The 16,069-nt window shown below is 36.0% G+C and overlaps 1 protein-coding gene across 3 annotated transcripts in view; it reads right to left on the bottom strand.

Moving 5' to 3' along the window:
- Positions 1 to 16,069, bottom strand: part of znf385a (zinc finger protein 385A) — a 142,130-nt gene that overhangs the window by 44,031 nt on the left and 82,030 nt on the right. For 2 of the 3 annotated variants that reach the window (XM_009296959.5, XM_068216915.2), the window contains exon 2: positions 9,640 to 9,782. In XM_009296959.5, coding sequence (XP_009295234.2) covers positions 9,640 to 9,782 — 143 coding nt within the window. Of the gene's footprint in view, positions 1 to 1,191; positions 3,582 to 9,639; positions 9,783 to 16,069 lie in introns of those variants that run through there. The other variant, XM_009296960.5, reaches the window with a different exon arrangement.

The following is a 16,069-nucleotide window of genomic DNA, read 5'->3' on the forward strand; positions in this document are numbered from 1 at the left end:
TTTTTTCATACGACGTGCGGTATTAAATTTCGTTAAAACAATACTCTTCCAGCAGTTCATACTCGCATCCGATATCTGGTTTGTCATGGGGGCCATGCATGAAATGTTGCTGGATGAAAGTGAAAGTGCCAAACTGCAGTTAAAGTCAACTAATTAAAAATGAAACAAATTACATGAAACTCTGGAGGAAATGTGGATAGCATGTTGACGCAATGACATTAATCGAATTATGTGCTATAACATGTAAAACGTGATCATGAAAGGAACATTCAAAAAGCAACTCATGTAAACACCTTAATCATATTATTGTCTTATTCAGATTAAGGCAAATAATTTGATTACTGATGTTCATGTAAACATACTCATTGAAAGTCAATGGGGTCCTGACTGATTTTCACTGTATAAAAAAATAAAAGTCTTACAGGTTTTGGCACAATATAAAGATACAAAAAAAATTATTTATTTTTGCCCTAACTATCGATATATTGTGTGAAGTGTTGTTCTGTTTTTATGGAAGACTCACATATTCTGCATTTTATGGTGTTGGCTGATGCTTAGTCTCAACTAATCATCAAAGTGAGAAATTAACAGAGCATGTTACATTTATCCAATTGGCAGGCGCAGTGTCTGTCATATGACCTCCCTCCGATGCTTCCTCTTAAAAAAACCACATCCCACAAACTAATAACTGCTCAAAAATAACCAGATCCTTCTCACCATACATAAAAACAGACTCTTGAATGTCTTATTCATGCAAAATGGACCTTTAGTAATCATGCAAATCTTCCTCTTTTCTAAGAAACATACTGTAAATAAACTAAAACCCTTTTCCCACACAATTCAACAATGTAAGACTCCATTAACATTTACGGGATGGAAATAAACATGTAGAACATGATGATAAAATCTTTTCTTGGACTTCTTTGAACTATCCCTTAACAACATACCCAAGCAGTGGTGTCATAATGTAACTCAATTCACAAGAGTCTCCCCTTACACTTTCAACGCAAGATCCCACGGCAGTCCAAACAAACCATAGAGCGTCTCAACACTCCAAACACCATGAGCCCAAAATGCACTGCGTTCAAACATATAGAACATCCCGCCATCCAAATGAAAGCTGCGCAGCGCCTCCGAGAAAGTCCTCAATGCTGTTATCTCTTATTCTGAGCGTGCTGGAGGGACACTCACCTTCATTTCCTCGGGATCAGGCAGCTGCATTGGATCCTCGTTGAGGGAGCGTGTGTTTGTGTATGGGAGGGTGTCTGTGCGAGTGTCACTCATCCTGAAGGGATTCTGGCTGTCCCACCACACCGCCTGATTCTCCCACACTCACGCTTCTGCGGGTACGACAGCAGGCGCTTCTCAAGTCTACAGGTCCGGGAGATGATCTGTCTTTCTAATTTGGTCTGCTCTTTTCCACAGTCGCTCGTCACTCCTGCCGTTAGGGCTCGCTTTCTGGTTCTCCGCTGTTTAATCTCATCCACTTTCCTCTCATTCCTCCTTTCATCCTTCCTGACACTTCACAGCAAGCCAACACTACTACGTTCCTAGTTGGATGCGCTCTCTTCTTCATTTTCCTCCTCTTCTTTCCTTCCCGCTTTTATTCCAATAATAAATCCTTTGCTCTTTCAACGATCTCCTTCCTCTTTCTGTCCTACATGCTCGCTCGCTGACTGCTTATTTTGCCCAGATGCACTAAGAATGTCATGTACTCCCTCCGTTTTTTTTCTCACTCTTCAAATCAGCCCTTCACTCCCTTATTTTATGAAAAGCACAAGCTGCAGATTTCAGCCCTCCTCCATTATCGCAGTCCTTGCCACATGCCTCCAAAACCCATGTGGAACCAATACAGAGGTGACCCACACTCAATTAATAACACTTAGAAAAACATTAGGCTTATTTGTGATTGATATCTCCCAGCTATTAAAAATCATTTTTATCGAGGGGGTCATCAAAGGTAAAGCACATGCAGCCAAAAGATTTCTTCTCCAATAGTCCACGTGGAGAGTTGCATTACTCAGCGAGGAAAATTGGCATGCTGTTCATAAAAACGTCTATTTTTTTTTTTTTCGTGAAAGACAGCGAGGCTTTGGTTGAAGATGGCTGCAGGTGAAAAGCAACAAGTTGGCACACAAGTCAGACAATTTAACGCCTGATTCTGCAGAATAAGCGATAGTTTGGAAGGAGCTTTTCTGCACCTTCACGCCACAAGCAGCTGCTTGGTATAAATTATTCAGGTGCCTCGGTGCCTGCAGGCGCATTGACTCAGACAGGCAGGTAGAAGCCAAATCACATTAAAAACAAATTACAGCTGGACTGGAAGATTGCGGCCCGTTCTACAGCTGATCAAAAGCATCTGATTTTGGTGTTTCAAAGCTAAATAATTGTTTGGCTAAAGCCACACATTTTTGAAAATACTTTGAACTGGATTACGACTTGAAGTCTGTTTGATCAGTTCATCGCATTCCAGGATGAATACGATCCCAGACGGAACAACTTGAGCACAGCTGACAAAGCTCATGTTTATAAGCAGTGTTGGGGAAGCTACTTTGAAATGCGCTTGCCAAGCAAAGCTAATCATAACTTACAGAATACAAACAGTCATTTACAACACACTACAAATAACGCGTTGCTATAATAAAGTGACATGATGTTTTTATGCATAACTATTCAAGATCATCATTTATCATTTAATTGACTAAGAATGTTTGTACATTCAATGTCAATATCAGACTTTTAAAAGTGTAAGACACTGTAACTTTCATAATCATGGTGCAGGCAGTAATTGAACAGTCCTAACTAACTAATTCACTTACATTTTTTACTCTTTAATATAACATTTTTGTATATGATTTAAGTTTTATATGGTTTTTGTTTATAAATCAATTCTGGGTTTACTTCCCTCATATCTCCAAACTTACACGCTCCAGTCCTTTGTAAAAAACCTGTCTCTAGCTATAGCCTTCGGTCTCAGGATTTTTTTTTTATTGTCTGTATACAGTGGTGCCAACCGAAATGGGGAAAAAGGCTTTTAAATATGCAGCACCTTGCTTGGAATAACCTCCAAACAAAGTTGCCGTTTAAAGAGTTTCACTACATGCTTTTAAAAAGATTTTAAATGATTTGGAGTTTGAAACATTGGTCTGTAAATGTTCTGAATAGTTTTTAATTGTCATTGTACGTGGTTTGATGGATGAATGATATTACCTGTTGTTTGTTTGTTTTTGTTTTTTTGTTTTTTTTATACTGTATAATCTTGGTCAGGATACTCTTATAATATAATAATAATAATAATAAACAGAACTGCTTAGGAAAAATCTATTCAAACAGGATTTATGGAAGTTAAATTACAGCACAGATGGAACATGTTTAAAGCAGAGATGCCCAAAGTTGGCCCACGGTAACCTTTGATTTGGCCCTCCATCCCATCTGAGAAGAGATGGAAATTGATGGGGAATTTTGGGTAAATGCCTTTAACAGAGATTGTGTTTTCTAATTTAAAATAACTTTTGTTTTTTAACTGTTGAGCTACAAAAAAGCTAACTAGAATTAAATGTTTCTATTAATTGTTGTGAGTGAATCAGATATAAAAAAAATAAAATAAAAAAAGTAATTTGATGGATAGCGGACATTGCAGAAGATATCAACAACGAATTAAGGCGAAGTGTATTTTTTGTGTTATAAATAGGATTGTTCATGTTTTTATTGAATTACAATTAAACAAATTGAAGTATTTGAAATGTAATAAAATATATTATTAATTAATTTATATAATAAATTATATAATGAATTACAGTATAATAACAAATTAGGAATCTACATTGACAACTCGTATATTTACCTCCAGTCCACCACCCTCAATCAAGTTCAGTATTTGGCCCTCCATAAAAAAAAGTTTGGGCACCTGTGGTTTAAAGCAAGCAATGCATTGAACAAATCAGATTTATAAAAAAAATCAACATATGATTATTATTGATATATTATTATTACATTATTAATTTCTACTAATTATAATGTACATACATATAACATTGTTAATAAATCCAATAAATATTAATACAGTTCCTTTACATCAATACTGTACTCTATATGTATTCATCACTCTATATATATCTTATATTATTCATAAATGTGATATGCAAAATAGGGCTGAACAATATATCGATATCACAATGCGCGAGTACGCAATAATCACATCGCAGGGATCTGCAATGTAGTTGAACAGACTTTACAGTTAACAACATAGTGGAGTAATTTCATATTTTACCCTAGAGTGAAAGTTTATTATTTGCATGAGTTTTTAAAGACCCGACTAAGTATTTGAAGCACATTTAATTATTATTATTCATATTATTTTTCCTATTATTATTCATATTATTCCTATTATTATTGTTATACAGTGATTGTTTAATTTTTTTGCTTTTGAATACCGTTTGACTTGCCAGAAAATCATAAATCATTGTTTATTTGCATCTTTTCTATGCTACATTTAACTTTGCTTTACTTTTTAAATGATATTTTATGCAGATACGCTCCTCTGCAGAATCATCCCAATCTATCTAAAATTATTAATTCTTTACAAGCTATTCATCTGCCAAAACTGCATGTATATTGTAATATATATCACAATGAATAAAAATATTTCAATATCGTGCAGCCCTAATGCAAAACATATAATCAAACCTTTCAAAACAAGAGTAATTTAATGATATGCTACAAATCTTTGCACTTTATCACTATTTGTCCGACCCCTATTTTACACATTTGTCAGAAAGACATTTTTATTAATTTAAAATACAAAAAAAAAACATAGTATTATCACTTATTCATATATTTTACCAAGTTTTGTTCTGCATAAATAGGTTTAATTTTGACATAAACACGTCTGTGCATTTATGCATCTGGCAGGCATTCTGTGAACCTCAACAATGCACTATAAATGAATTAAAATGCATCCAAGGTGTGTATGCTAATCTTCATTCTCATAATCACTTCTAATATCAACACATATACTTTATTAAACCACACGACTGACAACAGCTGTTAGTTTGATACCTCAATGAAAGCCTGTATATCAGAGCCTGTGTGAGGAACTCTTGTAAATGTCAGTATTCCATTAGGCGATGGCATAAACACTGCAGTGTGTTTTCAAAGAGGCGTCCTAGAGAGAGGTCACGCTGTCCTTCCAGCCTCTCCAACATCGCCACCTACTGGCCATCAGAAGACGCCCACACTGAGGCTTTTAAACAGTGTGATTAATAACCTGCTGCAAAGCTAAAATGGCCTCAATCTAAAGATTACAGCACAGTGTCCCAATGCATAATAAATGGCAAGTACATTTATTACAAGTACAAGAGACAGTAGCTCTTTTATGCTGACTCTATCACAAGCTCATGCATATTTTAAAATATTTAAACGTCCCTTGGCTTTTAGTGAAACGATAATAATGAGCTAGATTGGACAGGGAATGTGTGATGTGGATTTGTCGAGCTGCCATTGGGATGGGGTCTCTTTTTTTTTTCTTGTGCCAATGGGCAAGTCATTTTTACAATGGCAACAAGTGCATGGAAATACGGGGATTTTAAGGCAGGGCACTGATGGTGAAAAGGGTATGAAAAAGTTATACAGTATTTATCATTATTTCCCATTTGATTGAATACAGTACTTTAAAAATAGTTGTATTTGTTTTGTGTTTGTTTGAATGTTTAAATTTGGTAATTAGATATTTTTAAAATGCAATTTAAAACATTCTTCCAGAAACTTACATTTCACTTTTAAAATATGTGACAGGGCCTGACTTCACACAAAAGTCATACAAAAGCAAGCATAAAATCATACAATTCAAGGAAAGAACGCGTATTTGATCACCGTGAGCTTCTCCTCTGTTAAATGACGTCACTTCTGAGTCGTAGCCTTAAAGGTGTATTGCACGCATTTTATGTTAAATTTAATGCAAATGTGACAGGACTGACAGAAACATGGGGACAATTGTAAATCTATTAGTGTTATATACAGCATTTGTAGTATTAATTTATGAATTTATGCAAAATTTCATGTTTTAATCAATTATTCTGAATCATAACAACTTAAACTTGCTATTTCAGAGGTATTTTAGCTTAATTTATTCTTTAGGTTTGATTGGGCTGAGGATAAGGGAAATCACAGGGTTTATAAATTTGTAAAGTGTTTTTAATGAAGAAAAAAAAAACTGTAAACTACATGAATGGCGTATTCCATTACAGAACAACTCACAAATCAACCATTAGACCATTTTAGTATTTTTTTGGGATGGAATACTTTTCATTCACTGTATGTAGGATTTTTTTATTTTAGGGACTAATAATGTATGTTTCTGGTGGAAAGCTGATGAGTTCTTTACACTGTAAAATTGTAAAAAAAAAAAAAATTATCACAACAACATGTTTGTGATGAGTAGAGACGCACACAGTTGTCTCTCATTAACACTCAGTCTAGTAGCAGTAATGAGCTCCATGCACAGCTAGAGTTTTAAAGCCAACAATAAACATCCGGTGAAAGCTTAATGTGACTATTTTCAATATCACAAAGTTTTTTGTATGTTGTAATATAATTACATTACATTCATTAAAATAGACTTAAGCATTACTTTAGTTGTTCAAGCATAAAATGAGAGAAAAGACTGTTTTGACCACTAGAGCCGTCAATAGCAGCAGGCTAGCACCGAAATTCCATTAAGAATACTGGGGTAAATAAAAATTTCATATTTTGAAGACATTGCAGGGGGGAAATGGATTTTAATGCAGTGCTTCTTGTCCAATCTGAGACCCACTTCATATCGGATGTCCAGCAGGCAGTGAAGATTGCTGTTTTTTAAAGAAATCATATCTTAAACGTGACAATTTTGTAATGGAAAGACAGTTGCTTGGCTTAAAATTACAAGTCTGTGTGCATATAGTCCATTGTCAAAAGCTTATATTAATGTACTATCAAATATGCTATTTTTATATACTACATACAGTCTTAAAATGTTTTTTTTTCAACCCAGCTGACTGTACTTTTCACCACAAAGGTAACTTTAAAAAATTTCCACATTAAAGAAATAGACATTATGAGCGCTGAAATTAAAAAGTTTACCTGTAAATCTTGTGCAAAAACACACAGAATAACACCTAATTTTGCTACGTTTTATCATTATACACTGTATAATAATCTGTAAATTTGCAGTTTACCGTATTTTGTGATTCATGTTCTATTTTTCATTTATTTATGCTTTTAATTTGTATTATGAGACCTTGATCTTTCTTCTAACAACTTTTAGCCTTTAAAAGTTTGAAAAAGTGACTTTTATGAGCATTTTATATAGTTTTAAGTAATATATTATCTGGGTTGATGTTGTATATAACAGTACAAAAACCTTGTATTAATCTGCCAGTACATTTTCTGTTAATGTACAGACTTATTTCTCTATACAGTATATCATTTCTTATGCATTATATTAATTCAAATGACTAAAATGTCAATAAAAGTCACTCTGTCAAACTGTTGAATTTTTATCATCAAAAGTCAACAGAGCAGAGATCAGCATCCTATAATGCAATTAAGGAAAACACTTGTGAATCACAAAATACAGAAACTGTTAATTAAGATATATTTTTTACAGTGTACAGTCTTAAACATGCTTTTATAACTTAACTTAATTAACAACTATAAATCTGCTTATACTCAGTGAATTAATTTTTACCTTAATACATTAAACAATTGAGTTCATGTAACTTGTTTCTATTTGTTACAATTAATGTTTACTCTACAACAGTCTAATAACCTAATTTATTTGAAGTTATTTACACTGTTCAATTTTACAGTGTACAGTAGGCTAAAAAAGCACTTCAGGAAAAGCTAAAAACCAAAAATATCAAAAATGGCAGGTGCATGTTTTTTCCTTGCAGTGTATTGTCTTAAGAGAGAGCATAGAGCACATATTATGAGCACCGAAGGCATGGCTGGGACCCACAACTAACCTTTCCTGTTCAATTTGCTGACCAGCGTCCTCATTTACATAACAGAATGCAATCTGGGAAATGTGCAGAACAGACTCGGAGTGAAAGTGCTGAGAGAGTGAAACGAGCTGCATGCTAATCAAAATGATTAGCTATAAGTCACGATGACATGCGAGAACTCATACAGCATAACACTGTCCAATGGAGAGCAGTCTGGAAAATTCATATACACAAGCAAGTCTGCTATTGATAAAGCATTGTTTAATATTTAATATTATCTTTATGTAAATAGATCCCTTTATGAGAATGCATTAACACATTGTATTAATATTCCAGATCTGAAAGCCAAGCATATTGTTTGGTATATATAATTTAGTATATAATTTAAGAATATAATTTGGTATAGTTCTCACACATTTGGCTTTAGAAAACGTAGCTCAGAAATAAACAATGTGCACTGGAAGCAATTTACAGTAAGTTAATTTGATTCATTAAATTCATTAAATTGATTCATGAGTTCATTCATGTGTAACTTTTCATTATGAAACAAATCACTTGTTTTTAAATTTCTTTTTTAGATTTACCACAAAAACATTTTCTCGAAATTAACAAAAGAGAACATTGTGCCATAAAAAGAGAACCATTTTAATTTTTCCACAATACTATAGTGAAATTACCAAAACATGTACCAATTCAAAATGTGCTGACTGTGCACAATTCAACTGAGACTAATGTAAACCCCTCTGATTTGTTGTCGATTTTGGTTGGCTCAATAAAAAAACGTGTGTGATTGGTTATAAAGCTCAGAGCTGCAAAAAGAAAAAGCACAAAAATAAATCTGATGCAGAGCACAGACACTCTTGATTCCAGAGGTCATTAATAATATAATAACACTAATACTGAATTGGTTTCACCGTTTTAAAATGACCAAACCAACATTTCAGATGTTTTACAATGTGCTCAGCCTGCTGGTCTGTCTGTTCACTCACATTTTTATCATCACATGATCTCTTATTACAAAATCACATTTTTTTTATACGCATACAGCAATTTGTATGGTAAAAGTGTTTCCATCGCAGTTTATGCAAATCTTTTCTTATCGAATAAACTCAGTTATGCGCAAATGTTTTTATGCACATTTTCAAAATTTATGCACATCTTCGCATAAAATGCGCATTAAAAATAAGTGGATGAAAACGTAGCTAATGTCTTATAATATGCATATATTTTTACCCAATTATCCCAATTTCCCAAACCGCTCCTTAACGCAATGCTAATCTGCGCTGATTGGTTCGATAAACCAGTCTGCAGTAATTGGTCAACTACATTCAACGTGAGACAGAAAGAAACGCCCACCGTGGCTTATCAACATTGTTAATGTAGCCAGACTGCAGAGTGTATGTGAGGCCAATGCTCACAAATGCATTTAAATCCGTAAAGAATGTGTCAGGCTCTTTAAAGTTAAAGGCTCTTTTACTGTGAAAATCAATGAAGAATCGCATTCAATTACCAGTTTGGTTTAGTTATGCAAGAGTATATTTGCCACAATGAATTAGAATTTTTGTTTATTTTGGTTATTTTAAACTCAATCCAGTTAATTCCCCTCTGAACGCAATATTTCAACACTGTCACAAGAGATTGTTCGGAGGCCTAATCTCACCGCATTGAAGTTGTGGAAAAGCCCAACGCTGTGCGGAGGAGTCTCCATTGGAAACTGCAGGAAGGGCTTCATATCCAGATGAGGCTGAATGACAGTGGGGGTCCGCAAAAATGTAGGGACAGCCCCCGCTCGGTTGATGCTTCCTGCAGAGACAAAAAGAACGACGTTAAAGAAGCCAAACGCACACTAATTCTTACTTTAAACTTTCCAGCTTAGAACCCTGTCAGCGGGTTATGTTCATCGACTTTTCCCACAAACTCCGACACAGAGGTGAAACACGGAGGCTCAGAGATGGCTTTTGCTGACACATTTTCATGTCAGCACAAAACTCATCAGAGAGATGTCAACCTTTGGTTATGAAACGCCCCCTCTAACTCTCTTTTTCTCCCAATTCACGTTACAGAGTCTCTGTTCCCTGTCAGCCTGTCTTCTCTTATCCTTTACAGCCCGCGCAACCCCTTGCATGAGACTCGGACCCTCTCGTCAGAATTAAGCTTTAGCGAGCAGTTACTTTAAGCTGCTTAATTTCTGCCGCTGGATTTTCCTCGCTTCAAATTCCCTGCAGTCTTAAATCTGTTCCCTTCTATCTCCAACCCTTCCTCCCTCCCTCACTTTCTCTCATTGCCTGTCTCTTGCTTAATCTTGGATGATTTTTCGCTTCTATTTCAAGATGCCTCGGCTCTCTCCTGATTTCTGGTTTCCTCACACACACACACAGGACGTCATTAGGCTGTGCTGCAGCGGGCATGCATGTCAGGAGGAGAAATAGAGATGGCACTGGAGAGATTCGCTGTCTCAGCCTGGCCACAGCTGTTCCTCCTGCTGGAGCCTCAGGCCTGGAGAGCCCTGGCATCATTAACTCAAATTAGGCATGCAAGACTCCTCACTGGCTTGCACAGCACACGGGGAGATAAAGAGCGAAGGGGAAAAAGAGAAGAGCCAGAATAAGGAGACTGGTTGCAAGACTACTGGTGAGAGAGAGAGAGAGGGAGATAGAAAGAGAGAGTACCAGTGGTGGCTTGTGGGCACTGCTGGTCCCTGATGCAGTGCTCAACAAAAGTCATGTGACTCACACTCTAAATACTCCCTTTTGCTGCAAACGCTTCTCTTCAAAAGTGCCGCAGTGTGCCTTAAAGGGGTAGTTCACCTCAAAATCAACATTCTGTGATGTGCTCATACTCAGATGTTGTTGTTTGCTCCATGGGATAAAAAAGGAGACTTTGTATTTAAGTATATAGTTATCAGGGGCTTTTGAGCTCAAGAAAACACATATAAAGACAAAAAAAGTACCGAGAGGTATTAGAAATAAAGTAATTCAAGTCTTCTGACACCATACAGAGTGAAACTTTAGCTTGTTTTGTTATTGTAATTCACTTTCATCAAACAAGCAGCAATGCATTTGTGTTCAATTGTATATGAACAATGCTGATAAAAAGTTTGGAACCCTTAAGACTTTTAATTTATTAGAAATGTTCGACTTTTACTCAGCAAAGATGCAATTAAACTTATCAAAGGCAGCATTAAAAGGCATTTATAATGTACCAAAAGATTTCTCATGAATGCTGTTCTTTTGAACTTCCACACATAATATTATAATATATTCATAATAAAAAATCCTGAATTTGATCATTTCCACAAAAAGTTTTAGCAAGACAAAAACATTTTATGATGATGATGATGATGATAAATCATTGTTATTATGAATTATTATTGTTATTCTTTCAAAAAGATGAACAAGGCTGTCGATAATAGAAAGATATTTATGTGAAGGATTTATGTGCACTTAAAAAAAAGCTTTTCCAACGTCTATTCACTTTTAAACAAAGAATGAAAAGCATGTGAATGATTATAATGAATATATCAGGCCATTGAATTACCTTACATCTCTAATGTAATGTGTGCACAAATGCAAACACAAACAGTCAGCTGCTGGCTGCAGGCCATCGACACAACAATTTCAGAGTTCTACATAGCCTACAGTACAGGCACTTTTCACTTAATTTTTAAATAATAATAGTAGAGCATATATATATATATATATATATATATATATATATATATATATATATATATATATATATATATATATATATGTATATATATATATATATATATATTAGTTGATGTCCGAATTCTTTCATTTTTTAAAAATTTCCCAAATGATGTTGAACAGAGCAAGGAAATTTTCACAGTATGTCTGATAATATTTTTTCTTCTGGAGAAGTCTTATTTGTTTTATTTTGGCTAGAATGAAAAAAAAAATTATGAACAATTTTAAGGACAAAATTATTAGCCCCTTTAAGCAAATTTTTTTTTCGACTGTCTTCAGAACAAACCATAATTATACAATAACTTGCCAAATTACCCTAAACTGCCTAGTTAACCTGATTAACCTAGTTAAGCCTTTAAATGTCACTACAAGCTTTATAGAAGTGTCTTGAAAATATCTAGTAAAATATTATTTACTAATATTATTATATTAAAATATTATTTACTGTCATCCTTGCAAAGATAAAATAAATCAGTTATTAGCAATGAGTTCTTAAAACTATTGTGTTTAGTAATGTGTTGAAAAACTCTGCTCTCTGTTGAACAGAAATTGGGGAAAAAAATAAACAAACAGGGGGGCTAATAATTTAGGGGGGCTAATAATTTTGACTTCAACTGTGTATATTATGTATATAGCAGTGCGATATGGCTGTATATCAGCACTGGTGGGAGACATGTGTTGGCTCGCGGCTGAACCCTTTTGTATGAGGAACTACTTTCTTCTGCCATTCCCTCACATCTGCAGTTGACGTCAGAACAGCAGAAACCATTGCTACTTTACACACGTCACTTTAGAGCTAGTATTTGAATGATTCTCTAGCTTAATGTCTAAATTGATAACAAAGCAGGTGATATTTGCTCACATTTTAGGATTATGAGTCTGAATGGCATGAAATGCCATCAATCTACAGAGATTTCCCAATATTTCTCAGTTGCAATCGGGAGTAGGCTTGGGCGGTATCCAAATTTTGAGACTGTCAAACCTCCTCCCTATTTTACCCCGGTATCTGGTATTGCATAATATAAAAATTAGGACGTAAGGCTCAGACAGTGTCACCAAACTGTTGTGTTGTGCCTAAACCATTCAAAAACGAAATACCGTATATGCAACACTCATACACACACACACACACACACACAAACAAACAGCATCCATGCGAATGCGTGCGTGCTTGGGAGCGATATTGTTAGACTGGCGCCCGCTTCCTTTCAAATTACACCAGAGTTACTGACTGCTCCTGAGCTTTATTCGGAAATTGCGAGAATGCAGAACTCCAGTTCGTATTTACCACGTCTCCCTTCTCATTCCGTCGAAACCGGAAACTGCCAAACTGTAGGTCACTTGGTGCACGACTCGCCACCTAACCTCTCCCTCTCTTTCTCTCTTTCTCTCTCTCATCTACATTGTCCCATGATGACAATTACGCATAAGCATTTGTAGGCAATAAATAAATAATATTTAATACTTGTCTCCTATTTAAGTGCATTATTTTTTAAGACGGTATAACTGTATTGAAACTGACACCGTTGCTATTTTTAGAACCCACGGTATACCATATTACCATATTACCGTCCAAGCCTAATCGGGAGATCACAATAATTAAACCCAAAAAACAAAGCAAACACTATCAGTTTCTGTGGCATAAATACAGCACTACAAGATACAAAAGAGAGAGATCGACTTAGAATGACAGTTAGTTTGATTATAATGATATGTTCAGCTGTAGTTTGAAATTTACTTTTTTTTGCTTTTTTTTTTTTTTTTACCTGAGGACTTATGCGTCTCTGTCTCCATCTTGTGACAGAACGTCAACCGTCACTTTCTTTGGTCTGCTGACAGACTGATGGCAGCCGTTGCACTGAATCCGGTGCTCCAAAATTCTAAATATATTTTAAAACGGGCACTGTCCTTATGAATAAACTGCATAGTTGCAATCTAAAAAACTACATTCTCGCCTAAAAAGCCTCAAAAGTACATTATATTGTCCAACAGCAGCAATATTTGTCAAACAGTAGAGTGTCCTCTGCTTGTCGCTGTATGTGGGCGGAGTAATACACAGGGGTGAAGGGTGAAGAAGCAGTACGAGTGCTGTTATTTGCAGAATATCGCATGGCTATCAGCCACTCAGATTCAAGAACCAGACAGAACTGTTGTATACTGTTGACAACAAGAATATTTGTTGAAAAATGTTTAGTGTCGATAATGTCTACTAATCATTTAAGTCCTACTTAAAAGTGGTACATTCGTTGCACAGGCTGTCAATAGAGGGACAAACACCTTTGAGATATTATTACAAAGATTTTCATTTGAGTTCCAAAGTTGACAATCTTGTGATGAGGGCTAGTAACTAATGACAGAATTCTTATTTTGGGGTATTGACAACACCTTTAAGAGGAAAAATTGAGTTGATGTCTGAATGGCGCAATGCCCTTCAACCACACAAACAAGACAGAAGAACTAAGCTCAATGTAAACCACCACTCTCACTGCTTGTCATTGCAATGCAGTGCTGACATATTTCCGGACATGTGTGACTGATTCAACAAGAGAGGACCCAAAGCCCGTTCAATCTGTCCACATGCCAGCTGAGAAATGGCACAGATTTGTTGACGACAGAAAGAGAGAGAAACGCACAGAGGCAGCAAAACTTGAGTGTGTGTGAATGTGGGGGGGACAGTTGTCCTTGCTGCAGAGTCAAAGTGTGTGTGACAAAACACAGCCAGCATGCATAAATCAGGTCCAGTCTGCTTCCTGCCCCTAGTGTATAATTACCTCATTAAATTAAAGAACACTTTCAGGCCCTAGCTCGCACTGTAAATCACCATGACAGAGTAAGTGCATGCGGGCACGTGTGTGTCATGCATTTATGTGGGATAAATAGATCTCATACTCACTGCTCAAATAACGTATGGCACTTTTACCGCGTCTTCCATGCCAAAAAAAAATTAAAATCACACAATGACAGATCACTGAACTCAAACAAGCGTGTTGATTGGACTCTGCAACACTACCAGATCTTCAGCTGATGGACAAAGTGCCTTGATGATAATACCAGCGATCTTAACAGCCTCATCAAGCCCATGCGGTGCAGGGAGAGAGATGTTGTTCTGCCACTGAATCTGAGTTTGATTCTCCTAACAAGCTGAGGGAACCTGATCGGGCTGGACATGGGGGTGGAGGACTGGGTTTGGGTTGTCGTTTAAAGCCTGTGACATGCTAGGAATCTTGCAACACACGCCGGGGCCATAATCACCACGGTTAAAGATCCTGCGCCGGCGCAGCTTGGGACCAGGGAGCTGGTGTGAAAGGAATCTTTGCGAAGAGGATTTGGGAGAGAATGATCTAGCGTTGTGTGTGGATATGGGAGAAGTGCGGCAGAAAGAGTGGGGGTGGGGGGTTTATAAATAGAGAGAAGGGGACGGGGAAGATCAAAGGCGAAGGGAAGCGATTCAACAAACTCAAATAATTCTCAGCCTGTTTGGGCCTGATAAATGGAATCTCTGTCGCTCTCTAATACTGAAGCTTGGCAATCCTATTTCTTATGCCGTGTGTTTGGCATTTTCAGAGGGTTGGCGTAATTGTGAGGAGATATGGATGAAATGGTTTGGAGATAAGGAATAATCACGATGAGGTCAAGGCTGACATGGCCAAGGAGGAATTGGGGTTTTGGGCAGGGAGGTGGGGTATGATTTTTTTTTTTGTGATGGTTGAAACATAAAAGGATGTTAACGGAAAAAAGTGCATAAAAGGAAACCGAGCAGTGAGTCATTAACCGATGGTCACCTTCAAAATGGGAGGTCAGAAGTTTAATTGGTTGAACTGGAAGAGAAATCATGTGATTTGGTTTCTTAGGTTTGCGTTGTGGAACGCAAAGGAAGTTTCTGATTCCTGTGACATTATTGCCAATTTTAATACATTCAGTAAATGTAGGGTACAAATTAATGTGTCTATTGTTTCCTGCTGACATGCTTTATGGTGTGGAATATATTATAATTATTATTATTATTAATAATAATAATAATAGAAAAATATCAACAATAACATATCCAAACTGTTCAAATAGTTGGAAAAAATATTTTAGAAAGCTACCATTAAATAACAATTTTAATCCAAATAAAAACGAATGATAGTGATGATAATAATAATAGTTTTATTAATATGAATAAAAACTCATACAGTATATGTAATTATTTTTAGCATCTCATAAAGTACATAATTTTCCCTAAAACAGAAAATAAAGAAAATCGAAAAAATACACGCAATGATTGCATTGCAACAGCAGGAAATGAGAGAAAAGAAAGAGGAGGGTGGCTGGCTTTAGATGGACACAGATGTCCTCTGGCAAGCAGCGGTGGCCCTGAACAAATTGAAGTGAGTGAGA

The sequence above is a fragment of the Danio rerio genome, chromosome 23, assembly GCF_049306965.1.
Source record: "Danio rerio strain Tuebingen ecotype United States chromosome 23, GRCz12tu, whole genome shotgun sequence".
Taxonomy (NCBI): Eukaryota; Metazoa; Chordata; class Actinopteri; order Cypriniformes; family Danionidae; genus Danio; species Danio rerio.